This window comes from Peromyscus leucopus, chromosome 12 (genome assembly GCF_004664715.2).
Source record: "Peromyscus leucopus breed LL Stock chromosome 12, UCI_PerLeu_2.1, whole genome shotgun sequence".
NCBI lineage: Eukaryota > Metazoa > Chordata > Mammalia > Rodentia > Cricetidae > Peromyscus > Peromyscus leucopus.
In genome coordinates, this window is record NC_051073.1 from 78,395,559 (window position 1) to 78,420,545 (window position 24,987).

Below are 24,987 nucleotides of genomic sequence, written 5' to 3' on the forward strand. Positions count from 1 at the left end.
TATCCAGATGCCGCTTGGCTGTTACCAGATGGCCACAGCGCCTGCCACTGTCACCAGCCACTCACACTTCATCCTTAGAGTGAGCCGTAAGCTTTGCAGGTGTGGTGGTGCACAATTTAATTCCAGACCCAGGAGGAAAGACAGGCAGAGCTCTGAGTTCAAGGCCAGCCTGGTCTACACTGATTTCAGGACAGCCAGGGCTACTGACTCTGTCTTTAAAAAACAAAAACAATGCTGGGCCATGGTGGTGCATGCCCTAATCCCCTCACTCTGGAGGCCAGTCTGGGCTACAGAGTGAGTTCCAGGACAGGCTCCAAAGCGACACAGAGAAACCCTGTCTCAAAACACCAAAAAACAAAAAACAAAAAAAAAAACCCCGACTTATATCCCGTTTTCTAGTTATGCCATGATCTTTTATCATGAAAGAAATTAAAGCTCTAACTATTTGGATACAAGAGATCCACTCAATTATTGTCTCAACCACCATACTGCTCTCTTCCCTGCTGTACAACGTGACAGTCCGCCCTTGCACCCTATGACTGGGAACCCTGACCCTGACCCTGACCCTGAGGACCGGTAGCTGTGGGGCCACGCTGTCCCATGCTGCTCTCCATCCGTGTGGCACTCAGGAGACAATCTCTCCAGCCCTCCTTCCTGACTTTCAGAAGAGGAAGTGTGCTCAGACCACAGGGCACGTCTGCCCAGGCACCCAGCTGCTGAGGAAGCACCCATCCACCTCCCCCTCCAAGCCTCAGAAGGGGCCTGTTTCCAGACTAGAAAAGATCAGCGTCACCTCCGCTGATCCCGCCTGGACCTACATCAACCAGCCAGCCGCCCTTCCTGGGCTGAGGGTGCCAACAGCAGCCAAGGAGGACAGAGTGGGCAGGGCTGAGGGCCGGGGCAGAGCCTCCCCCCACCCCACACCCCTGCCAGGGCACTTGAGGAAATGTCCACCAGGTGGCAGCAGTGGCTGTTAACCCTCTTCCTCTGTAGCTGGGCAGGCGGGCAGGCACTGCTCTGGTGAGCTGACTCAGAAGACAGGCAGGCAGTTCCTTTGCTGCTCTTTTAATCTTTAAATTTTCTTACAAAAATGTCAGTGTTTGCTGATACAGTCTTATTTTGGTTTCACTTTGAATGCTTGTTGTCAGTCTTCTTCATCTCTAAGTCACAAACAGCAGGCACTGAGGAGCAGGTCCCCCGCTGCTGCTGGCAGTCAGGCCCGAGGTTACTTGAGGTTCTAGGCAGATGCAGGAGCAGCTGGGGCGGCCCCAGCACAGGCAGCTCGGGAAGAGTACACTGCAGAGGGAGGGTGTCCCAGGAACCCATGACGGGGGCTGGGGCAAGCACAGCCTGACCCCAACTATCTGCCTCCTAAACTTCCCTGCCTGGACTCTTGGAGCAGCCCTCGCTGTGGTCAGCCTGCATGCGGGGTAGCATTCCAGCCACCCTTGGGAGCCCACGTTCTTTCCCAAGGTCCCCACCTGTCCTATTGCCTGCCCCAGGACCTCCACTCCAGGCTCGTATTTGCTCCTCTGTGGCACTGCATGGGGACACCCCACCCCTTCTCTCCCACTACACAGCACCTTGTCAGTAAACAGCTAACTCAGGCCTGGAGAGTTAGATCAGGAGAGTGGAGGAGAGGGGAGGGTAAGTCAGAGGGAGATCCATAAAGTCAGGCCCTGGCTTGGGACAAGAGGCCTGGCCAACCCCCCACATAAGGGTGGGGCCCCGGCTCCAGGCCTGGGTCTGCTCAGGACAGCCTTCCAGCTATGGTGATGTGATCCCTAAGAACCAACAGCTGGGCCAGGGCCCTGCAAAAGAAGACAAAGACAGATGCTTTAGCCAGGAGCCCGGCAGGCAGCAGAGCCAGCAGAATGGAGCAGGGGGACTTGGGAGTCTGCACACAGGGCAGCTGCCTGCAGAGGCCACACAGAAGCAGTGGCTGTGTGTGGAAGGGGGGCCACGCCAACAGCCTAGACAACAGGGCCAGCCCTGTCCTGCTGGTCCTCACAGGCCCATCATGGGGGTACTTGAGGAAATAGAGGGACTGTGTCCTCAGGAGCCTGATCTCCAGGGGATGGAACAGGGCTGTGAGCCCTGAAAGGACCCTCCTGTGCTATATGGGTCTTCCTGGGTCCTCCCCGGGGTCACACAGGGAGCTCAGACATGCAGCAAGCAGGGACAAACAAGAAGCCCCAGTCCAGGGGGGAAAACCCACCAAATGAAGGAACATACCAGGCATGCAAGCTAGACCCAGGAGTCAACAGGCTGAGGCTTAGCATCCCCCACGGCGTCCACCAGCCTGACTGAGGGCCTGCTGGGCCCAGGCGGAGGGGCCTTCCTGCCAGGGTCGGGCTGCAGTGCATGGCGAGCAGGGCAGACAGGAGTTAGAAGCAGAAAAAAAAGCAGGTTAACTGCAACTACGGGCAGGCTAGGCTGGTCGCTGTGCACAAGGAAGGGGTGGGGTGAATGTGGGCCCTCCCAGGCAGAACGAACAGGGCGGCTCTGGAGTTGGTGTGGTTCACACTAGATGTGGGTGCCACATGGATGTACCCAGAGGCTGGTACATGAAGCCAGGATACTGGCACAGAGTAGGTGGCAGGTGCTTCCCTTTCCCGGGACCACAGAGGATACCCAACCCCCCCCCCAGCCCCGTGTAAGGGAAGGGTAGAGATCCATTTGCTCAGACTTGGTCCTATACAGGCCGTGGCTGGGCTCCGTTGCAGCAGACAGGTGTGTGCCCTGAACCCTCAGTACCAGTCTCACTGATGTATGGGCCCTGCAAGCGCGTGCCACCCCAGCCATGTCCCAGAGCCCTGATCAAACTTAGCACGACATGGCTGTTCTCTTGACAAGGCCGAAACACGAAGCCTCCCTGGGTACTTGCTCACTGCCACTCACTTTCAACAGCTCCTTCTCAGAGGTGTCCCCTGTGGAGTCACTGCCCAGTGTCCTCCGTTCCCTCCGGTCAACTGTGGCGTACCCATCTGCAGGGTGGAAGAGATCAGGGAACGGAGAGCTGTGGGGAGGGCACCTCAGGGACAGGAGATCTTCCCTGCAGCCCAGACAGAGAAAGCCCTGGAGAGGCGACTTCAGCCACGAGGCAGGCCTCCACCCCAGCTCGTTATCTTCCCAGCCCGGATCCAGCCCATCCCAGGCTGCTGTCCCTCCTGCTGTCCCTCCTGCTGTCCCTTCCCTGTGCTCCCTGCTCACCTGGACCAAGTGTGTCCATGGGGATCACATCTCTGGTGGCCGACTTCTCCCCATCTGCAAGGCATGAGCAGTGTCGGTCTGTGAGCAGGAGGCAGGATGGGGAGGACAGGGCAGACAAGCTGGCTCGCCACAGGACAGTCCTCACTGACCCTCCAGTGCTTAGCACTCCTTTCCGTCTTCTGCCTACTGGCAGCCACCCACAGAAGACGAGTTCCCAGGAGGCTGACCGCATGACAAGCCTCCAGCACTGAGCCATCTCAACAGCAAAGTCCCGTCTCCCTGACCCCACCCACCTTCCTAGTGCCTCAGGGTAAGCCCGGTCCCTCTCCCCCCTGTGCTCACCAAGGTTCTTGTCGACGAGTGGCAGTGTGCTGTCATCGAAGCCCCCGGGACTGGGCGCTCCTTTGGGTCCTTTGGCGGTGCTAGCGGACTAAGGAGGCACAAAACACAAGGAAGAGGCAAGGCCAGTGACACTCCTGCTTGGGGACAGACCTGGCAACGCGAGAGAAGGCAGGGCAGCTCTACCTGGAAGCGGGCCTTGGTCCAGCCGTCCCTCTGCAGGGCTCCACGAAGCTCCTTGTAGCTCCACACAGTCTGCAGCACGTGCGACGCCGCCTTGGCCTCCCGCACGGATTGGCTGCAGCGGCAGCAGCCAGGGTTGGCGTCAGTGGTCCTCCTCTTCTAGTCCCCCTCCATTCCTCCCAAACCCACCCTGCCCTCACCCACCTGGAGGCCACCAGTGCCACCAGTGCAGGCACACCCCGGGCCTGCAGGAGCGAGCGAGCATTGTCCAGGCTGTCGGACACAATCTCGTGGATGGTGTTGAGCACGGCTACCACCGTGTCCTCCTCCAGGTGGGCACCAGGGTGCGCAGGTGCCTGTGCATTGCGGACATTCCGCACTAGCTCCGTCATGGCATAGCTCCCTAAGAGGGGGTCAGATGGCGGGGTCAGATGTTAGGACACGTCTCTGCCCTACCCTGGGGGAGGAGCAGGGTTCAGACAAAGGGTATTAACAGGACTGCCACAACCTCCATAGCAGAAGGCTGAGCCTCAAGGACCAAGGCAGGAAGGCCTAAGCTCCCACAGCTCAACCAAGGAGCAGCCCAAGCACATGGGTCGAGTCGGGTCCCCTGAACGCCTGTCCCCCACACCTGCCCCGCTTCACAAGTCCTGGGTCAGCCCCTCAGCGTCCTCACCAATGAGGTCTTTGTTGCGCTGGTCCAGTGAGAGGTTGCGAAGCGCGATGGCGACGGCACGCACCACCTTGTCGGTCTCAGACTGGAGCAGCTCCACCAGCACCGGCAGCCCACGCTCCTTGCGTACCGTGGCCCGGATGTAGGTGGCCCACTGTGAGGGTGGCACAGGAGGTGAGTGCTCAGAGGGGAGGTGCCTTGCACAACACCTACCCCAGCCACGCCACACCACCCACGCTGGCCAGGGCACAGTGCTCGGAGCTGCCGGACCCTGAGGATATGTGTGTCCCTGGTCTCCCACTGGCCCAGATGGAGGCAAGGGCCCGAGGCAGAACAGGGGAGTGCCTGGAATTCCCGTCCAGGTCTTGCCCTCCCTGCCGACCTAACCCCTCACCGTCCAGTTGCCGGCACTGAGGTTTTGCAGGGCACCAGCTGCGGCTTCCAGGGTGTTGAAGTTCCGGCTCTCCGTAAGGAGTGAGAGGTAGAGACGTACCACCTCGGGCTGGTACAGCAGCTCAAAGCCTAGACATAGGGGAATGGCAGCCCAGAGTCATGGTTAAACTCCCCCCTCCTCCAGCCCCTTCTTAGTCATCGTTCTGAGCTCGGGTGAGCTGAACCATGAAGTCATGTTTAGTATCAATTAGTGTCCCCATTCAGAGATGGGCAAACTGACAGCCAGCCAGGAGACAGAGCAGGCAGACCAGGCCATTCCTTCCTTAACTCTGCTGGCAAAGAAGTAATCTGGTAGTCTGCACAGCCAGGAGGTATGGCAGAGGGAGATGGACACTGGACTTCTTTAGCAACAGAACTCACCTTCCCTGGATATGATCAGGGCAGCAGCCCTAAACACAAGGCTCACCTACCCTCCCTGACAACAGGGACCACCTTCACCAGTAACTGATGGAATAGCTGGGCCCCACCTCTAGCAACAGGCCCTGCATCCCGGGCTCCCCAGCAACTGAGGCCCAGCCTGGCAGCAAGGGTGGCGTCCAGCAGACCTCAAGGAGAAGCGCTAAGGCGCCTTCAAGCCTGCCTGTGTTAGCCCAGAGCTTCTGCCTAACTCAGGACATTACTCCCACACCCCACATCTCATCCCTCTCCCCTTCAGCCTGCTGGGTCTCTTGCTCCTCAAGCTCTCCAGACCCATTATCCTCTCAAGGCATCTGCACAGGCTGGCTACTGTGCCTGGACCCACCCACAGCCCAGTTAGGGGCGTCTGGGTTCTTCTGATACCCTGGGCCCTACCAGGCGGTCTCTCCTCTCACCAGGGTTAGTTCCCAGGCAGAGTGTCATGTCAGTGCCCACTGGAAACCCAGCAGACACAACAGAGCGGGGGTGACCCACCCTGGCCTGCAGAAGCCCTTGCGCACAGCCGGGCCCTGGGTCACGCCCTCTGGAAGTAACACAGCCCAGTCGCTGTCAGGGTCCCTCCAATCCACCTCTCGCTTGCTGAGTGACTGTGAAGGAGTTTACCTGAAACACCTGTGCACGCTGACACCCCCCCCCCCAAGAGGTGCCAAGCGCCAACCATCCTCTAGGAAACTGAACTCCGAGAGTTAATTGTTTGCATATCTGACCCTCCAGCCCCTTCCAGGCCTGCTCAAAGGTACAAAGCCTTGACCCCTGGCCAGCACAAGCGCTAGGCTCCCCAGCTCTGCCTCTCCATCCATTCACCTTTGGCAGCCTCAGTTCGTTTGGGAAGGTCCAGTGTGTCAAAGTTCCGGTCCATCTCTCCGTCCTTCTTCCCTGGAACACAAGGGTGGTAGGCATTGAGAGGTAGAGTCCATGAGGGACAAGTGTGTGCCAGGTTAGGCACAGCCCTCTCCTGCTGAGCCCAACGGGAACTGGGCACTAAGAACACCCTGGAAGAGATAGATATACTGTCCTCAGAGTAAGGAAGCAGGTTGGCCCAGGACTTGGTAGCGTTGTTGGAGCCTAGGAACAGCCTAACCATGTCCTGAGTACCTAGACTCTTCTCAGAGCCAGTGACACAGCACACTGGACCACAGTGCTGGGCCAGAAAGTTCATCCAAGGGGAAAACTGGCCCCAGCTGGGGGCCGGTCATGGGCCAACCCTTACTGTACAGAAGGATGGCCATATCTAGGCTGAGCCCCTACAGAAGCCAGTTTAAACTCTCAGCCCCTTCTCCTTCAGCTGGGGGAACTCTAGCGGGCAGCAGCAAGCCACTGCAGAGGGCCTGGTGCCCCTGCCCTGCTTACCCGTATAGTACCTCTGTGCCACACATCACCCACTGCATCAAAGGGCCAGATGGTCTCCTGGTGCTGGCCACTCCCTGGGCCCCGCCACTGTTTGCTCTGTCCCAGCACCGGCTTGGTAACTTGTTCTGACTTTGTAAGCAGCAGCCCCTGGGCCTCCCCACCCGCCCAGGGCCGGCATTCCAGTCTCTGCCATGTCTATGCTGTTGTCATGGAGATGGCTGCCCTTCCAAGGGGCCGGGGGTGGGGCAGGGCCTGGAGGCTGGAAGGCATCCCAGCTGCCCTACAGTTGTCATGGAAATAACCGCCTGAGCTTAGGGAACGTGAATGTCACTCTGCTGCCCACTGCACTTGCCAGACCTGGACAGCAGAACAAACAGGACTCACCTTGGTGGAACCACTCCTCTGGGCGGCGGAGGAAGCACAGGAAAGAGGAGATGAGCCTGAGCAGCAGCAGCAGCACCCTCCCAGGACTCAGACTCCCACCCACACCAGGCCAAGCAAGCAGGCTGTGCAGCCTCACTCCAGAGACTCTGGGGGCTCAGTACCCATAAGGCACAGGGAAGGCCTGTGGTCAGGGGCGGGTGAAGGCAGCGCTCCTGTACCACTGCCTCTGCTGGAGGATGCAGGGACCTGAAACCTGTACCCTGCAGGTGCCGGGGGAAGGGGTGTGGTTACAGGGTGCTCTGTGAATAGCCAGGCCCTCAGAATCCTGCCCCAGAGTAGAGACAAAGGTGGAAACCACAGCCTGGCCCACAGAAAGGGATTAAGGCTGGGCCTTGGGTCTGCACCTTTCCCAACTTGTAGCCTCCAGAACACCTGCCGTGGACATGGAAAGCCCTGAGCCCTGGGAGCAGGGGGAAAGAGACATATCCCAGCCTCACCCACACACCTTTGGCCTTCTTGCCACCAAAGCAGCTGGCATCGTCCTTTCTCCGACGCTGGGAGGCTGTGGCACTGCCCTGGATCCCAGGCTCGGCCTCCTGGTATCTGTCTGCCCCTGGAACCTCCTTGTGCACGTGGTAGGACAGGTTCCGCATGATGCACACGCAGTTCTCTACTGACTGTGGGAAGAGGTGGCCTGGTTGGGCACGAACACCGAAAAAGGGGGCTGCTGATCTTCCCAGGCCCTACGTGTGAAGAAGCTATGGCCAGTGAACACCACCAGCACGGTCAGCCTACGCTGGGGGAACTGCCTGGAGGGGCCACGTCCTCCGCTCTGGGTAGTTACTACCTGCTCCCACCGATGCCATTCTAGGGAGCTCCCAACCTTGGGTCCTGTTCCTGTGACCCTCAGGCTCCGAGAACCTAGTTCCCATCTGTCCCACCCACCTTATTGTCTGTGTCCTTCCTGCCCACAGCTGACTGCAGGGCATGTAGGAGCGCGTCCACCAGCCCTTCGCACTCCCGGAGTCGCCGCCGGGCCTCTGCACCATCCGAGCTCACATTCCTGGGTGGAAGGGAGCAGGACCACCAGTGACCCCCGTTCTTGCCTCTCTGAACTCCCCAGCCCACTAGGCCTCAGTGGCTTTCATCTGCACCATGGGTCCTGGTGGATCACAGGGAAGGTGGACAGGGTGGCCTGACTGTCCCAGGCACTGGGCTTTAGCCTTGTATCTGTGGGGGAGGAAGCAGGTTCTCTGGCTTCCAGCTGAACTGGAATAGGATAGAGCTGGGCCCCAAGAGGCCAGAATCCATGATATGCAGGCAATTCTGCCCTATCGTTTCAACAGCAGTTCCCAGCATCAGGACCCTGTAGCAGGACCTCGGGGCCACAGGACTCCATCTGTGGGTGTGAGGACAGCACCACTGGAAATCGCAGGGACTTAGGATGTGGCTCAGAATCTCCTAAGATTGGACAAGCTCCTGCCACCCTGCAGATCTGGCCTATGCCCCACCGCTGCCCACACCTCAGGCAGCCTGATGTGTTCTTGAAGACGGTTGTCCACTCGGCATCCCGGGGCTTCGAGTCTTCGTTAGGCTCCCGCTCCCAGCCTGAGTGGGGCACGATGACCTCATGGGTCAGCGTCTGTAAGCCGTGGTCAATGATGACCATCTTCAGGGGCTCGTAGGATGACAGGTTCCAGAGGGTGCCTGTAATGTGCCATAGTCAAAACCCCGGCAGGCACACGAAGCTAGCGTAGTTTTGTTGGGGTTTTTTTTGGGTTGGCTGGTGATCTCAGGATGGCACCAAGGGCCTTTGCACACGTGGCAAGAATTCCCACGAGCGACACCTGGCTCACATAAGAAGTCAGGAGCAGTGAAAGCTCTAAGAGGTTCTAGGGCCCCACCGAGCCCGGGCAAGACGTCCTGGCAGCACCTAGTGGTGGCTTCCAGTTAGTAGGGAAGGGGCAACTTCTAAGAGAGGCACAGTAACAGTTTATCCCACCCACTCCCCGCTGCAGGAGGGGGTGGACGGCAGATGCTCATGAGGCCACAGGGCCATGGAGAGTCAGCCCTGTGACCCACCCCCACTCCAGGCTCTCCAAGACACAAGGCCTACTCCTGGGACCCACGCCAGCACCCGGGCCTGCTAGACTCCTGCTGCCTCCACCTACGGGCTGAGCCACGCTCCTGTCAGCCATGGCCAAGGCCCACTCACCAGTGACCAGCTCACGGACCTCATTGTCACGGGCGGCTCGCAGCAGGCGCACCAGGGCCGGCACACCCCCACAGTCCCGGATGGCGGCCTTGTTGTCAGCATCGCGGCCATAGGAGAGGTTGCGCAGTGCCCCGCAGGCCCGGCGCCGCACCTCGGCCCGAGGGTGGTCTAATAACGCCACGAGCAGGGGCAGCCCGCGCAGCTGCCGCACTCGCCGCTTGATGCCCTCGTTCTCGAAGCAGAGGTGCTGCAGGTAGGCCGCCGCGTTGGCTTTCACGGGGTCCACAGGGTGCCGCAGCATTGCCAGCACCTCGGGCAGCTCAGGGTCCCGCCAGCGTGGCTCCTTGCGGGCGCTGTCCACCGAAGGCGAGCGCCGCACCACGCGGTCCAAGCTGCCCAGGCTGCCCCTCTCAGGCTGGGCCAGAGGGGCCGTTGCTGCTGGGAACGAAGGCCGCTCATCTACCAGCTCACCCGCATCGTCTGCCGTGTCCTCAAAGGCCCTGTGAGGGTGAAGAGATCCTGTCAGCACCTTCCCAGCAGCCTGCAGCCCCACCCCCACCCTGTTCAGCATCCTGTCTCTCAGCCCCCAACACAGTGTGGACACCAAGAGTTCCACCCCAGTCCAGCCAGTGCAAGGTCACGGTTACAGCCAAATGCAGCCATTAAATGGGCTTGCCTCCCTCCCACGTCAGGAGGTCCACTCGTTAACACTGTTACTTAACCGTGGCTTCTGTCAGTGACAGGGCAGGAATCCCACCTCCTTTCTGTCACGTTAGCTGACTATACCAGCATCTGAATGGTAGACTATCCTCCCTGTGAGTGGCCACTCCAATCAGACCATCTAATGAGACACATCTGACTCTCAGTTGTCCTGTGAACTCTCAAGCCCACTTCCCGGGGAAGGTTCTGAGGCCAGGAAGGTCAGGTCACTTGCCCAGAGTCACACAGCAAACTCTAGACTCAGGCTGTGGTCATGGTTTCAGGCTACACACATAAATGGGGAAGGCATCAAGGGCAGGCTCAGCGGCCGTGCCAAGAAGGCCCAGGGCCTCTGGGTTGCAGCTAGTGTGCATGGTAGAGACTTAGGGTTAGAAACATCCGAGGCCTTAAGCGGAGTCACACCATCTTCTGATGTGATGTCATCAGATGTAAGCCTCTGACGCCTGGGCCTTCCTGGCCAGCAGGTGATTGGAACAGAGCCAGCGTTAGGCTTTGGCACCAGCTTAATGTTTATCACCCCAGGCCTGCTCCTGCTGCCATCCTTGGGAAGAGAGGAAGCCAGTTCACACTGAAATGCGGCCTGACCGCCCGTGGGATACTCTGTAGCTGGGAAGCGGAAGTCAGAATTCCCGGAAGAGGCAGTCACAAGCAGCCGGCGCTCACCTGGCCCGGAGACCCCGCCCATACTCATGTCTCCTCCGCGCTGCTGTGCCATAGTCAGGCTCCAGGTCCGTGTATCATCCTCAAGGCCGTACGGCTCAGCTTGGAAGTGCTCGGGCAGGGAGCGGCCACTTGGCGGGCCAGGCTCAGAGCCCATGGGGAAGGCTTCTCGGCGGCCAGGCAGTGTAAAGCAGCCATCCCCAGGCCCCGGGCCCAGGAGGCCGGTACGTGGGGGCCGTACCCCAAGCCCTCGGGACAGGCTGCCATAGCTTGGGATATCGCGGGGCTCGGGGCCATCGGGAAAGCCACCTCCACTGCTGAGGTAGGCTCGGGAGAGCGTGGCTGCTGGGCCACCACCACGCAGAAGGAAATGCCGGTCCAGGGGCCCATCAGCAAAAGAGCCGAGTGGGGGGCCACCGTCCAGCAAGGGGAGTCCGTCCGGGCCCAAAGGCACCTGGCGTACTGTCCTTGTGGTCACAGTCTTCACTGTCTTGGTGACCTGACGGACAAGAAAGTGGCACATGGGCTTTCGTGGCTCTAGAGACCTGGACGGCGCCAGGGTTCTCCATCCAAACAACGAGTGGTCCTTAGGGGCCAGCTCACATGCCCGTGCCACAGAGGGACGCCTGTGGTTGTCCAAGCTGCCCTTTTCTTGCCCGGGCCTGGACATACCTTAGTCTCAGTGCGCCGGGTCGTACCATCTTCTGATGTGACAATGGACACGTGGGAGGTGGGCGTGCCGGGGTCTTCCTCCACTGTCACCGTCTCCTCCAGCACCTCGGGTGCCTCCGGCATCGTGGCCAGCGATGCCTGGCTACCCGGGCTCTGCTCCTAGAAGGAGAAGGGTGCCAGAGGTCAAGGTTCCACGAACAACAGGCTCTGCCTTGGACTTCCGCTGACCACGCACCAGGCGTTATCAGTTCCTCAACCTAGGGATGCGGTCCAAGGGGAGTCCATCTGGACCAAAGGCACCTAGCCTATTATCCTTGTGGCCATAGTCTTGATTAACTTTCTTGGTGACCTGACGGACAAGAAAGTCGTTTATGGGCTTGGTGACTCTAGAGACCTGGACAGCACCCTGACAAAGCCAGGCTGGCTCTACACAGGCTTCTCTAGGCCCAAAAAGGACCAAGAAGGTCCTGTAAGATGTTCTCCTGATGACACTTGTCTCCTCAAGTAGGCCTTCCTCCCCATCCTCCTCTACAAACTCTGAACAGCCAAGTCTTGGAGACACAGTCTCAGCACGGTTCACACAATCCTGTGCCAAGATCAGCCAGCAGTCCTCACAGTTCCGGGACACCCACCTCCCAGAACACAACACCCACCCACAGTGCTACAGTATCCTTGCTCCTTCCGGCCCAGATGCTCTTGGGACATGGAGACCAGGCATCATATCAGACACTAGGTACATGGATTCTTACCTACAGCCACCTTGTCACCACCCTGCACAGAGGCGTGATGGGGGAACTCTAGGTAAGACCGTTATGGACTGAGGCCCACTTGTATATTAGTCAGACTAGCCAGTGTGGAAACCAACTCCAAAGAGACAGGCCAGTTCCTGCTGTGCAGTGGCACATGGATCTGAGAGCCACCGTCCGCCCTGGGCCCAGGGCCTCACCCTGTCCACATCTCAGGGTTGGCATCTGGCCTGGACAGGGGTTGGAACTCAAGCTACCATGGGCGGGTTAGAGGAGACACACTCCTTCATAACCATGGCTGGGTCAGCAGAAGGGCTGTGCCTCACCCACCCAAGGCCTGGGGAGGGTTAGTGGTGCACACGGCATCTCCCCCAGCTCAGGAGCCACAATGCCCCTGCCTGGCCTGGGAGCTACGCTAAGCAGGGGGCCAGGCTGTCCTCACAACAGGCCTTCCTGCTGAGATCATCAGGTCAGGAAACCTTCTCAGGCCGGCTCCTGTCCTGGGGGAGCACCTGGTCCCTGACTGAGACAGCGTATGAGTGTCAGTGTATCACTAGCATGACGGGCAAGTGGAGGCACAGAGCACACCGCTCCCTCCCTCAGGAGCAGGGCTGCCCAGAACTTATGCAGTCCCAGCAGAGGGATTTCAGGAACCTATCTAACGAGGAAGACTTTAGCTTTGCCTCACCTCTTTGGGACATTGCCTCGGCAGTTACTTTCCTAGCCTAGGGATGAGATGGAATGTCTGCTGGGGCCTGGCCAGGAAGAGGAGACCCTGTTCCCTGGGAAAGAGAAACAGACGAGGCCCAATGTGGGGGACAACTGGAAAGATGCCAGACTGGGTGACCTGGGCACTTCTCCAAGGACACTGGGTAGTTGGGACAGCTCTGTGCTGAGGCCTGGGCTGTCCCATCTCTATTTGGTGACTGAGTGTCAAGCCTTAGGCCTCACTGCTGGACCCTGGGGAGCTAGTCAAGAGGGTTTTTGTTTGTTTTTTTTGGGGGAGGGGGAGGCTAGGGGCTGCATTCCTAGATATGGAGGAGGGGGAGGAGCAAGGCTGAGGGACGAGTTGCTTGGGACATTCTGCCAGGGGACAGGGCCCCTGTGTAGATTTGCATGCATCTACATATATTAAACATTCAAAGAAGAACCCTGCCCGACTCTCTATCTAGGTGGTAAAGCGAGGAAGGATAGAGGACACTGTGAATCACAGACCCTGGGCTGTGCTGAGGATATGACACACAGCAACTGGAGTGGTCTGGAGACCCAGGCTCCAGCAAAGGGTGGCAGCCCGCAGGAGCAGTCACCCACTAACACATGGGCTGAGGATCCTGAGCTTCCAAGAGTCTCTGTTAGCAAATGACCTCAGGAAGCTAAAAACAGTTAATGACCTCACCCAGGCAGTCAAGAGTGTCAAGTCAGCCATGTTCCTGGGAAAAATCAGGCCAGCTACACATGCCTGGGCACACACACAGGCAGGGATCTGGACTCACACAAGCACACGTCTCTAACCCCTCAAACAGGAGCATGTGTACATACATGCACAAGTTCCCAGTCAGGAACACAGGTACAAGTGCACTGATTTACGCACATGCCCGTTCTCAAATGCACCCCACCACCACCCACCTGTCTGTACCTTTATTGGTACTAGCCCTTACATGTGCTTCCAATGCACAGGGAAGGAGTCACTGACACCCTATCACCAACTGACTGTTGGGTTTTCAGTGGTAGTACAGATGGGGAAACTGAGGCCTTTGGCAGTAAGATGCTCAAGGCCACCCTGGGACTCAGCTTCTGTAATTTCTTTGTGGCGGGTCTGTGTAATGGTGTGCTGACAAGCAGCAAGATCGACATTCAACAGTGAAGGCTGGTGGAGCGTCTCCATGTGTCATACCAACCCAACGGCCTATTCGTTCTCCATACTTCTACCCTGTAGCCTAACAGCTGATTCTGGGCAGGCCTGGGGTCTGCTAGAGCTCTCTCCCTGCCTGTGGAGGACCTACCCGGCCACCATGCTCCCGGGAGGAGCCCCACAGGGCACAGCGCTGAACAAACCTTTGAGAGCTCAGTTTCCTCGTGCACAGAAGGGAAGGCCACAGGAACCCATCCCACCCACCCGCCCAACGCCAGGACCAAGGGGAGGAAACCAAGACGCACTGGGACGTAACAGCTCATGCACTGTATGGATGAGCATCTACAGTCCACATCTTGCAGAACAGACCATAAGCCTTGTGCAACACCCTGTGTGGGACCTGTTGACATACATCAACCACAGAATAAAGTAAGATGCATACCCGGAGCCCACACCGCCAGGGCCCCGGAGGGCACAAGATAGCCACCAGTGGAAGGATGGCTTGCGTTCTGAACTCCAGCATGGCCCTCTTAGGCAGAGTGTAGGACAAGTCAGGCTGGCATCTCCTACCAGACAGGCCCTTGGTCACCACAAAAACACCATCTCTTTTTATGTCCACAGCATTCTGCACAACGCTTCCACAGCCCACAGGAACAGCGAGCCTGTCAGGGATGTGGCCCTAGGCAGTGGCTAAAAGGCCAAGGGGCATGTGGGCTAAACAAGCGAGGGAGAGGGCCAAGTGTCACCATTCCCAGCTTTCCTTAAGCTGGGACCCCAGACACAGACTCTAAACCCACCACCGCCTGGGCGGTCAGTGGTCAGAACCTGCGGACCCTATCAGGTGTGTGAGAGAGTTCCCTTCCACCACCAAGTGTCTTTTAGGCAGTCCCTGCTCCAAGCGGCCGCAATTTCCCTGCCTATTAACGAACCCCACTCTCTGAACACAGTGCAGGTTGCATCCTTGCCCCTCACCAGTATTGGAAGGCATACAGGCTGGCTGCCGACAGACCCCTCCCGCCACCACACGTGGGCAGTACCAGCCTCTGCTCCTCCCCTCCCCTCCCCTCCCGTGCAATGCCGCGGCAGAGAGGGTTTCCATTAAACCTCCAGAAGCTGCTCCACTGGTCCCCAGAGTGTAGTCAGAGGCGCGCGGAAGGCGGGTGGAGGAGAGGCGAGAGAGCCCCCCAGGGAGCAAGAGGCCTAGGCCAGCTTCCTTGGGCTGGCAGGCAGGCCTCACTCTGTCCGGGGAGGGGCCGCAGGGAAGGCCCTGCGTCCCGCCCCCTCGACCCCCGCCACCTGTCCCACGGCCGAAGGGGTGCACCCTCTGGGAGTCATGCTCGATCCGAGCGCAGGGTCTCCCGGCTTGCGCCCCCACGCGGGGCTCCGGCCCCTGCCGTACAGCCGCGCACGGCGCTCGCACACGGTGCTCGCACACGCCCCCTCCGCGCAGGCAGCAGGCTCACTCCCGCCACCGCTCCCGGCCCCGGGGTCAGCAATGCCGGCTCCGGAGCAGACAATAGCTGCCGAGCGCTCGCGGCTCGCCTAAACAAAAGCGGGTCTTCCCGGGTAGGCTAGGGCCTCAGGACACCGCCCCCGCCCCCCGCGGGGACCGAGTTCTTTCCAACCTGTCTGAGTTCGGCCGGCATCGGACCGAGGCTCGGGGCTGCAAGCCGGCGGGGGCGGCAGCCGGACCGCGCTCCGCGGGCCCCCGGGCCGCTCCAGGTCTACTGACTCGCTCCGGTGAAGGCGGACCTGGCAGCGGCCACGGCTGGCAGCCAATCGGGCGGGGCGCACCCGGGCGGGGCGGGCGAGGCTCCGCCCACAACAGGCCTGGGCGGGACTCTGCAGCTAGGCCTGACCGCTCGCCAGCCCCTAGGTCTTGGCTCCCAGCATCGCGCCCTAGGGTCAGTACCCACCCCCACCCCACCCCCACCCCGAGAGACTTTGGCAAAGTCTTCCTGATGAAGTCTCCATCTACCCCCAGTGAATGTGAACGCCCATCCACCCCTACAGTTGTGTAAACTGAGGTACCACAGAGCAGCAGATCAGGGGCAAGGTTACCGACCTGGGCCAAGCTACTTCTCCTAACCGTGAGTCACCTGCCTTGAGACATAGTTTTGGTATGGTCAAACTGCAAATCCTCAGACCCTCACTCCGAATGGGTCTCCAAGTCAAGGTCACTGCAGAACTTAGTGGGGACTTTAGTGCATGACCCTACCGGCACCCGGCACCCGGTTTGTGTCTGGAGCTCCCCATGAAAACACAGTGTCTTCTCACCCTCTGAAGGCTAATACAATGTATCAAACAGTGGGGCCAAAAGCCAAGTCTGGAATCGCTCTGGGCTAGAAAAATCTCTGGACTGTGGCTCTTGTCAGAAGCCCTGGAAACTGAGCTGGCTTCAAACCCTGTCTCCCAAGCCTTGCGTCTCCTGGGAAATGACAAACGGGCTCTGGGAATCAGAGCCAGCAAGACGTAGCTGCTCCACCCTGAGCCTTCCAGCAGCCACACCTGGGGAGTCTGACTGCCGGAGGAAGGCAGTACAGGGAGGAGAGCGAGACAATGAGCAGGACAATGAGTGCAGACCTGGGGCCTGCCCGGGGAGGCTCGGAGGGGACTCCAGGGAAGGAGCCCAGGTTGGATCCCCCGCCTCCTGCCTGCCTGCTGCTCTTCAGCCCAACCTGAAAAGTGAAACCTGCCCTGAGGCCCCGCCTTGCCTCCATGACGTGGCTGCACTGTGAGATGTTCAAACATGCTCATGCAGGCGAGGCTTTTTGTCCGCTGGCCTCGGTTTCCCCACTCGGTCCAGCATGCTCTGACCTCTGACCTCCATCCTCCACCCACAGTCACCCGGACCAGTGACTAGAACACTTATGAGGGAATGCAGGCCGGGTCTTGCGGTGAAGCTGTTTCTGTCTTCTGTGCATTTTCTAACTGCTAGTGCCCCGGGCACAAACGCATTTCGGCTAAGCCTGAGGCAGGCGCAGTAGCCTAGCAGCCAGGTCACAGTGCCCACCCACCTACCCCACCCCGCTCTGCTCCAGGTGATGAAAGGCAGGCAGGGAGGGCCGTGGAACAGCCCAAGGGGCAAGGCTGCGGCCCTCGACTGTAGCTCCCAGGCTGCAGGCCCCAGCCATCACCCCAAGTTCTCAGCCACCTATGCTGACCTGTGCCTCAGAGGTAGGTCCTGGGTCACCTCTCATCGAGATTCCTACACAAAGATTCAACAGTGAGGCAATGGCCCGGCCAGCCCAAGCCTCTTCATGTCCGCAGTCCCATCTGGCTAGAGCCAAGAAAGCCAAGAGTGGGATGGGGTTGTGGGTAAGGAGAAGACACAGCCTGAGGTTGGCAGCTCCAGACTGTGGGAACAGCTTCCTGCCGGGGCGCTGACCCTGAGGGTGCCCTGGGTCTGTCCTCCCATACTGCTTGTCAATGAGATGGAAAACAGAGCCTGTTCTGTCCCGGGAGGGCTGCACTGAGTTCCCTGATGCCTGAGGAACAGCCTCAGGGTCAGTGGCTGCCACTGACCTCATGTGGCCCAGCCGAGCTGTTCTACTGCCTTAGAAGGTTAGGGAAGGTGTGGGGTACAGAGCTCACTATTTGGCTGGATATGGTTGTATATGGTAGGGAAGGTTAGGGGTAGAGAACTATTCGGCTGGATATGGTTGTATATGGTAGGGAAGGTTAGGGGTAGAGAACTATTCGGCTGGATATGGTTGTATGTGGTAGGGAAGGTTAGGGGTAGAGAACTATTCGGCTGGATATGGTTGTATATGGTAGGGAAGGTTAGGGGTAGAGAACTATTCGGCTGGATATGGTTGTATATGGTAGGGAAGGTTAGGGGTAGAGAACTATTCGGCTGGATATGGTTGTATGTGGTAGGGAAGGTTAGGGGTAGAGAACTATTCGGCTGGATATGGTTGTATGTGGTAGGGAAGGTTAGGGGTAGAGAACTATTCGGCTGGATATGGTTGTATGTGGTAGGGAAGGTTTGGGGTACAGAGCTCACTATTTGGCTGGATATGGTTGTATACGGTAGGGAAGGTTAGGGGTAGAGAACTATTCGGCTGGATATGGTTGTATGTGGTAGGGTCTCCTGTAAACTAGGCACGCACTGTATCACAGCCTCGCCTTTTGAGACCGAGAGTCTGGAGTTTGACTCAGCTCCTCATGGGTGTGGTCCACTCATCCAGGCCTACTCCCCCAGTGCTAATTCACTGTTCTGCCTTCAGGAACCACTTAGCACCATGTAGTTGAAAAAAGGGCTCTTCAGCCAGATGTAGTGGAGCATACCTTTAATCCCAGAAGTCACAGGGCCGAGCCAGACAGATCTCTTGTAAGTTTAAAGCCAGCCAGGGCTACCTTTGTCTCAAAGAGGAAAAATGGAGGGGGGTGGGGAGGAGAAAAATGGCTCCCAACAGGCTTGGGGTCTCCTGGAGATCTGGAAATCTGGCTCTGACTCTTCTACATTTAGGTGAGTAGATGTAAATGGATGTGGGAACTCTTACCTGTGAACCATCGGACAAGGACAGACTCAGGGGCCAGTCCCAACCTGTCCCCCAAACCTAACACAGGCAGCTTGTCTGTGAGTCTCACATGCCCAGTGCCTCCTTCCCTTTCTGGCTAAAATGGGCCAGGGTTCCTCCAGTCTCCAGCAAGTGCATGCTAGGCATAGTCCCCTAGGATGAAAGCCCAGGAGGACTAGAGAAGGGTTGGAATGCATGGGAGGGCAGCCATGGTTAAGAGTGCAGGAGTTGGACAAGGGAGACTGAGGAGCTCAGAGGACAGCAGCAGGACCAAGCATCTGTTCTGGGTGGTGAGGAGTGGCCTCCTCTTCCTGCTGGAAGCTGGCTGAGCCTCAGCCATAATGGAAACCTTGATAATCATAGCAGACTCCAAACCTCTGCATTTACTCATTCTGGGACCTCCCTGCATCATGAGGGTGTGGGGAAAGGCCAAGAAACTCTGGTGCCTGGCTGTGCACCCCACTTTAGCATTCTCAGGTCCTGGCTATGGAACAGAGCTCCCTACCTGGGGCCTGAATGCTGTGTAAGGGCAATGGCCTGGGGAGAAATTGATGCTAGGTCACTGAGCTGTAGGTAGATGGTGGGATCCTGCTGGGTTGGACAAAACAGATCCGATCCAGCTACCTAGGCCCTGAGGGCTCACTCAATGGAGGGCTCCGAATCTGAGGGTCAGGCAGGTCCTGCTCTTTCCTCCCTTTCCTCCCCCCAGGGCCCAGCAGACCTACAAGTCACTGCATGCTAGCTGTGATCCACCAAGACCTCAACTGCTTCCTCACTTGGCTGTCTTCACCTTCCCCCGACTATTACCTGCAGAACCAGCTGTTGCCAGGCCATTGGCAGGGCCTGCCCACTGCCCACCATACCACCACTGCTCATGCCAGGCTGCTGGGCACGCTCCAGCTGCAGGGCAACGTGGCGCCGCTCTTGCTCTAGTGCCCGCGTCAGCCGCTCGAAACGGGCCTCCTGCTCCTTCACCGAGGCCAGAATGCTGGCCGCCGAGTGCACGTTGCAGTCCTCCATAACCAGGGTGCCAGCCGCCTGCAGGCAAAGCAGAACAAGCTCAGGGTGGGGCGGAGCACTGACCTGGTGAGGCCATCCTGGGCCCCCTGCCACCCTACTCACAGATCACAGGACACTCTCCCAGACCAGAGCATCCAGCTCTCTGGAGGGAAGCTGCATTGATTAAATTCTAAATTAAAAGCCATTAATCTGAAGCTGGCCGGAAGCAGGCAACTCCCTCCCCAGGAGGCTGGGCCTCTGACCCAGGCTCTTCGGTTTCCTGCCAAGCTCAGCTGAGCCATGGACCATGGGTGTCTCAGAGCCTGACAGGAGGTTTGAGAAGAGCAGGTGTGATAAGTACTCAATATCTCCAGGCTTCTGGCTGCCCCTGATTCTGAGAGCTAATTCCAATCTCATGGAACCACCTCAGTCCTGTCTCACAGGGACCCACAGAGGCTGAGGGTCATCAGCAGCCACACAATCAGTATGCCAGGTCAGAGCAGCCAGCGGGCCGGATGTGAGGGGCTATTCCACTCCAAGCACAGGACACCAAGGAATCGGGGAAAGAACACTACCTTGCAGCTCCTAGAAACACTGACTGTGGACCAGGAGTCCAGCCTTCGCTCACAGCCACTACTCCACCCAGGACAGGGTTGTCTCTACTTCTCATGGCCGAATAAAACCTGGTTGAGGCTCTAGCAGAGCTATATTAAGTTTGGACTCCCCTTGCTTAAAACCGGACTGTGTGAGAGAGAGGCCTTATCCAGAGGAAGGGAGCTCACAAGCCTCAGGGAGGCTCAGGCCTGCCCTCACACTAGCCTTGCACTGTTCCTGAAGCCCTAGAGCCCTGGGGGATTGGAGGGAGAGGGGCCTGATGTGTGCGGTGATAAGCCAGCATTTTTCCTTGCCACTCACTCTCTGGCTGACCAGTGTGTTTGTTTTTCAACAAAAAGTAGGCCAAGTATGCAAAGCCCAGATCTTGGCTCTTGGCTGCAGGAGGGGTACAACCATACGCCGCCCTCAGTGTGTGGCCTGGAGCCCAGAGCTGCTTGGGACCTGCTCCCCGCTGGCTCCACACTGGCCCACTAAAGCGAACCCCCTGGACCACTCACCCCTGAACCAATACAGTGTCTGAGCTAAGAGAAGGAAGGCCCCTGCAAGGGAAGGTCATGCATGTACTGGGTGGCATCCACGGAAGACCAGTTCTGCAGCAGCCTGCTGGTGATACATGTATCTCAGAAGTAAAAAAGCACAGTCCCCCTAGCAAGACAGCTGGGGAAATGAGGCCCAGGGAAGGTAAGAAGTGAGTGTTGGCCCCCACAGCTGTTCATTTCCTCTGCACCTGTCACACAAGTAAAACTGCCAATGTGACCCTGCAGAAACACTGGAGTGGGCAGAGGCACTGTCCTCAGTCAACCAAAGCCTGTAAAATTAGCCAGACTTCTGTTGGCAGAGGTGGTGACCACTAGGCAAAGAAACAGGAAGAGAGGTACAGATTGGGCTCTGGACACCATGGCATGCAGGAACCAAGGGCATCGTCCGTCACAGCAGGGGCTCTCAGCCTGCTGTCACACAGCAGGGCCCAGGTGCTGACAGGAGCATGATGAGCAAGCCCTGAAGAGGGCCCATCCTGGAGGGAAGCTGACCCTAGGGAGGACTGAGGTGGGTAATGGAGCCTGACCACTTGAACTATGTGACCTGAAGCATCAGCCCACCTAAGCTGAGCTTTAGAACCACAATGTTGATCTTGTGGACCAGAGTTACTTCCTTCCATCTTGTGTAAAGACAGTGATCCCTGCCTTCCCTATGATTTCACCCCTGTGCCCTCCAACCCGTAGCTTCCCAGCCCCAAGGCACCTTAAACATGCCACAACTCTGGGGCAAAAAGTTTTGCTCTGAAGGGTGGGTAGATGTGGCTGGCTGGGGTCCAGAACTCTGAGGCTAGGATGAAAAATGTCTTCCATTGCCCAATTCAGACAACCCGGAGTAAAATCACTAGTGTTTCCCAAGGAACACCCCCAAACACTAGCTGGGCTGGGGAGAGGTGGAGTTTTGGCAATTCCCACAGCAGAGTGGAGAGATGAGTGTGGAGCCCTTGCCATCTCCCAGCCTATGTGTGCCCTGCCTGCTCTGGGATGTGGTACAGACCCCAAGGGCTGCGGGTGCCCATCTAGGCTGATTAGAGGAGGCCCAGATATGAGACAAATGAAGACACATGAGACGTGAGTGACCAAGGCTCAGAACCCCAAAGGACAGGGTTTTATTTTGTTTGTTTTGGATTTCTTGAAAGTCACTTTATACCTCTAGCCAGCCTGGAACTCACTCACTCTGTAGACCAGACTGAACTCCCAGGAATCTGTCTGCTTCTGCTTTGAGTGCTGAGATTAAAGATGTACACCACCAGCTGGGCGTTGGTGGCGCACGCCTTTAATCCCAGCACTCGGGAGGCAGAGCCAGGCGGATCTCTGTGAGTTTGAGGTCAGCCTGGGCTACCAAGTGAGCCCCAGGAAAGGCGCAAAGCTACACAGAGAAACCCTGTCTCAAAAAACCAAAAAAAAAAAAAAGATGTATACCACCATGCCCAGCCCAGGGCAGCTTTTTTTTTTTTTTTGGATAGTAACTCAAAATGCTATTTTTTCAAAATATTTTACTTATTTATTATGTATACAACATTCTAACACCATGTAACTTTGCACGCCAGAAGAGGTCACCAGATCTCATTATAGATGGTTGTGAGCCACCATATGGTTGCTGGGAATTGAACTCAGGACCTCTGGAAGAGCAGCCAGTGCTCTTAACCCCTGAGCCATCTCTCCAGCCCCTCAAAATGCTATTTTTATATTAAAACAATAATTATAAAGCTGGATGTAGTGGCACACACCTTTAATCCCAGCACTCGGGAGGCAGAGGCAGGCGGATCTCTGTGAGTTTGAGGCCAGCCTGGGCTATAGAGTGAGTTCTAGGACAGCTAGAGCTTCATAGTGGAACTCAGAAAACAAACAAAAACAATAAATATATGCTGTCATGGGAAGAAAAATGCATGATTTTAAAAAAAAAATTGACCATAGAGACCTCAAAGATGCTTCTCCTAGCTAGGGCTTGGGGCACAGGGCTGCAGATCTTAGCTAGGGGGTGGGCACTGGGCACGCATCTGCCGGAGCCCAGAATCACCTCAGGACAGTCAGGAGGTGTGAGGCCAGGGGCCTTGGCCTTCACTGCCAGCCTCTGCTCGCCTGGGACAAGCCAGCACCTCTGCACCACACAGCACCCCAACAGGCCCCAACAACCAGCCGCACGGTTCTTGTTAATGTGCACGAGACAGAATAAAGGGGACCCTCGGTGTGACCGAACACCAGAACAAGGCCAGAGGACCCAAGAACTTAGAAGAGGGAGTTGTGAAGTCAGGACTGAGGTTAAACTTGGAAAACTCAAGTCACTGTGAAGGAACAGTGACTGCCAGGCATGGTGGCACACATGGGCAATCCCAGTCTTGAGAGGCAGAGGCTAGCCCGGTCTACACAGTTCAAGGACCACTAGCACTGTATAGTAAACCCTGTCTCAAAACAAAAACAAAACAAGTTAACAAACAAAACACAGGGCTAGGAAGATGGCTGGGGGGCGGGGGTAAAGTACTCATTGCACTTAACTGAAGACCTGAGTTCTGGTCCCGAGAATCCATGTAAAAACCAGACACAGGGGCTGGAGAGATGGCTCAGAGGTTAAGAGCACTGCTTGCTCTTCCAAAGGTCCTAAGTTCAATTCCCAGCAACCACATGGTGGCTCACAACCATCTGTAATGAGATCTGGTGCCCTCTTCTGGCCTGTGGGGATATGTATAGACAGAACAATGTATACATAATAAATAAATAAATCTTTAAAAAAAAAAAAAAAAACCAGACACAGTGGCACAAGTGTCTGTAATCCTAGCATGCTCCTTCCAGGAGAATCATGGGAAGTTCCAAGGCTAGCTAGAGCCCTGGTCACAAACAAGATGGACAGTGAGAACTGACAGCAAAGTTTGTCCTGTGACCTCCACATGTGCACTGTGGTATGTGGGTGCCTGCACTTACATAATGCGTGCACATGCACACGCACACACACAGAGAGGGAGAGGGAGAGAGAGAGAGATTTTTAAAAACAACAGCAAAATCAAAAAGAAGAGTGACAGCCTAGCCCTGGAGCCACAGACACAGAAGGCAGTCAGTGACCAGCGCCAGGTTCAGGGTCCCCTTACCTGTGCTCTCATAACCACACGGGCAGGGAGTGGCACAGCGCAGAGACCTTAGGCAGGAGCAAGCTGACCCAGGCAATAGGCAGAGATGGAGACTAGAGAAACAGTAAATCACAGACAGGAAGGCAGAGGAGATGGGATGGACAGACGGATGGCAGAGAGGTAGGCAGGTGAGTAGGTGGAGAGGGACAGACAAACAGGTAAATGAAGGGGTGGGCAGTGGAGATGGTGGGCTATGGACTCATGAGCTAGTGGGTGGGTGGATGCTGTGACTGTAGGAGAATGAGTTAGATGATTATGGATGGCAGACTGGAAGATGTATGTATGGGGGGATGAGGGAGTAGATAGATTACTGAGTCACTGGAGGAAGAATGGGAGAACAGGAGGCTGGCTGGAAGGGGTAAGGTAATGAATGAGTGAGAAAACAGTTAGGTGCCAGCAGCAGGAAGATGGCTGTATAAGCCCACGAGAGGTCAGCTGGAGGGCGGATAGTCTGATGGGCAGGAAAATGGGTGAATGGGTAGGGATGTGTGGGAGACAGGGCAGATCGAAGGAATGGCTGGAGGCCAGAGAGCTGAGGGAAGGATGAATGAAAACAGACAGCTGGGCAAGCACATGGTCCTAGCGCTCTGGAAATAGAGACAGTCAGATTTGTTAGTTTGAGACTGGCCTGATCTAAGTAGAAAGTTCTAGACACAGTGAGATGAGAGTGAGGGAGAATGGAAAGATGGGAGCGTAAATGACGGGCGTAAGAATGCAGTCTCACCATCACAGAGAAAGGATGCCTAGTGGCTGTGTCCTCTGCAGCAAATGGAGCCATCACCACTCTATGGGGGGCAGCGGGCACCGTCAGGGATGGGGTGGGGACTGACTCTTTCCCCTGGAACCCACAGCAGCAGCCGCTGTCTTCCTGCTGACCCAGACATTCCTCCTCGGAAAGAACACAGCCAAAGGCCTGGCCCGGAAAAGCAAATTACAGGGCTGAGTCCAACTAGGGTCGAGGAATTAAAGGAATTTCCTAAGGGTCAGTAGGGGGTGGGAGGGGGCCTGGCTACAGGCTCTTTCCCAGCCACCTATCAGAGCCCAGGAAGACACTGGGAACAGCCAAACCTCCTCCCAACCCATACTCCGCACTCTGCCCATCCCAAGCAGGAAAAGGATGGGGCACCGGGAAGTAGGCTGGCAGGAGCTGATGCAGACATGCCAAAGCCCATCCTCTCTGCCTGCGAGGCCATCATGGGAGCAGCTTTGGTCTCCTGCCCCCAGCTCTGCCAGCAAAGAAGACATGCGTCCTATATACATAAGCCTTGGGAGGACTCCATCTTTATCTTGTCATGCTCATTGAGGTCAAGTGATA

General features: G+C 57.2%; 1 protein-coding gene across 1 annotated transcript; it reads right to left on the reverse strand.

The window, feature by feature from the left end:
- Window positions 1-102: 102 nt before the first annotated feature.
- Window positions 103-24,585, reverse strand: Arvcf (ARVCF delta catenin family member). The gene is given in 20 exon segments (XM_028854180.2): window positions 103-1,811; window positions 2,236-2,355; window positions 2,902-2,987; window positions 3,214-3,267; window positions 3,556-3,643; window positions 3,739-3,850; window positions 3,940-4,138; window positions 4,412-4,562; window positions 4,803-4,930; window positions 6,083-6,154; window positions 7,013-7,030; window positions 7,518-7,689; window positions 7,958-8,075; window positions 8,536-8,719; window positions 9,228-9,727; window positions 10,611-10,680; window positions 10,683-11,106; window positions 11,280-11,438; window positions 19,208-19,438; window positions 24,397-24,585. Coding segments are annotated over 19 exon segments (2,928 nt in total). The 5' UTR covers window positions 24,451-24,585; the 3' UTR covers window positions 103-1,811; window positions 2,236-2,247.
- Window positions 24,586-24,987: the final 402 nt, after the last annotated feature.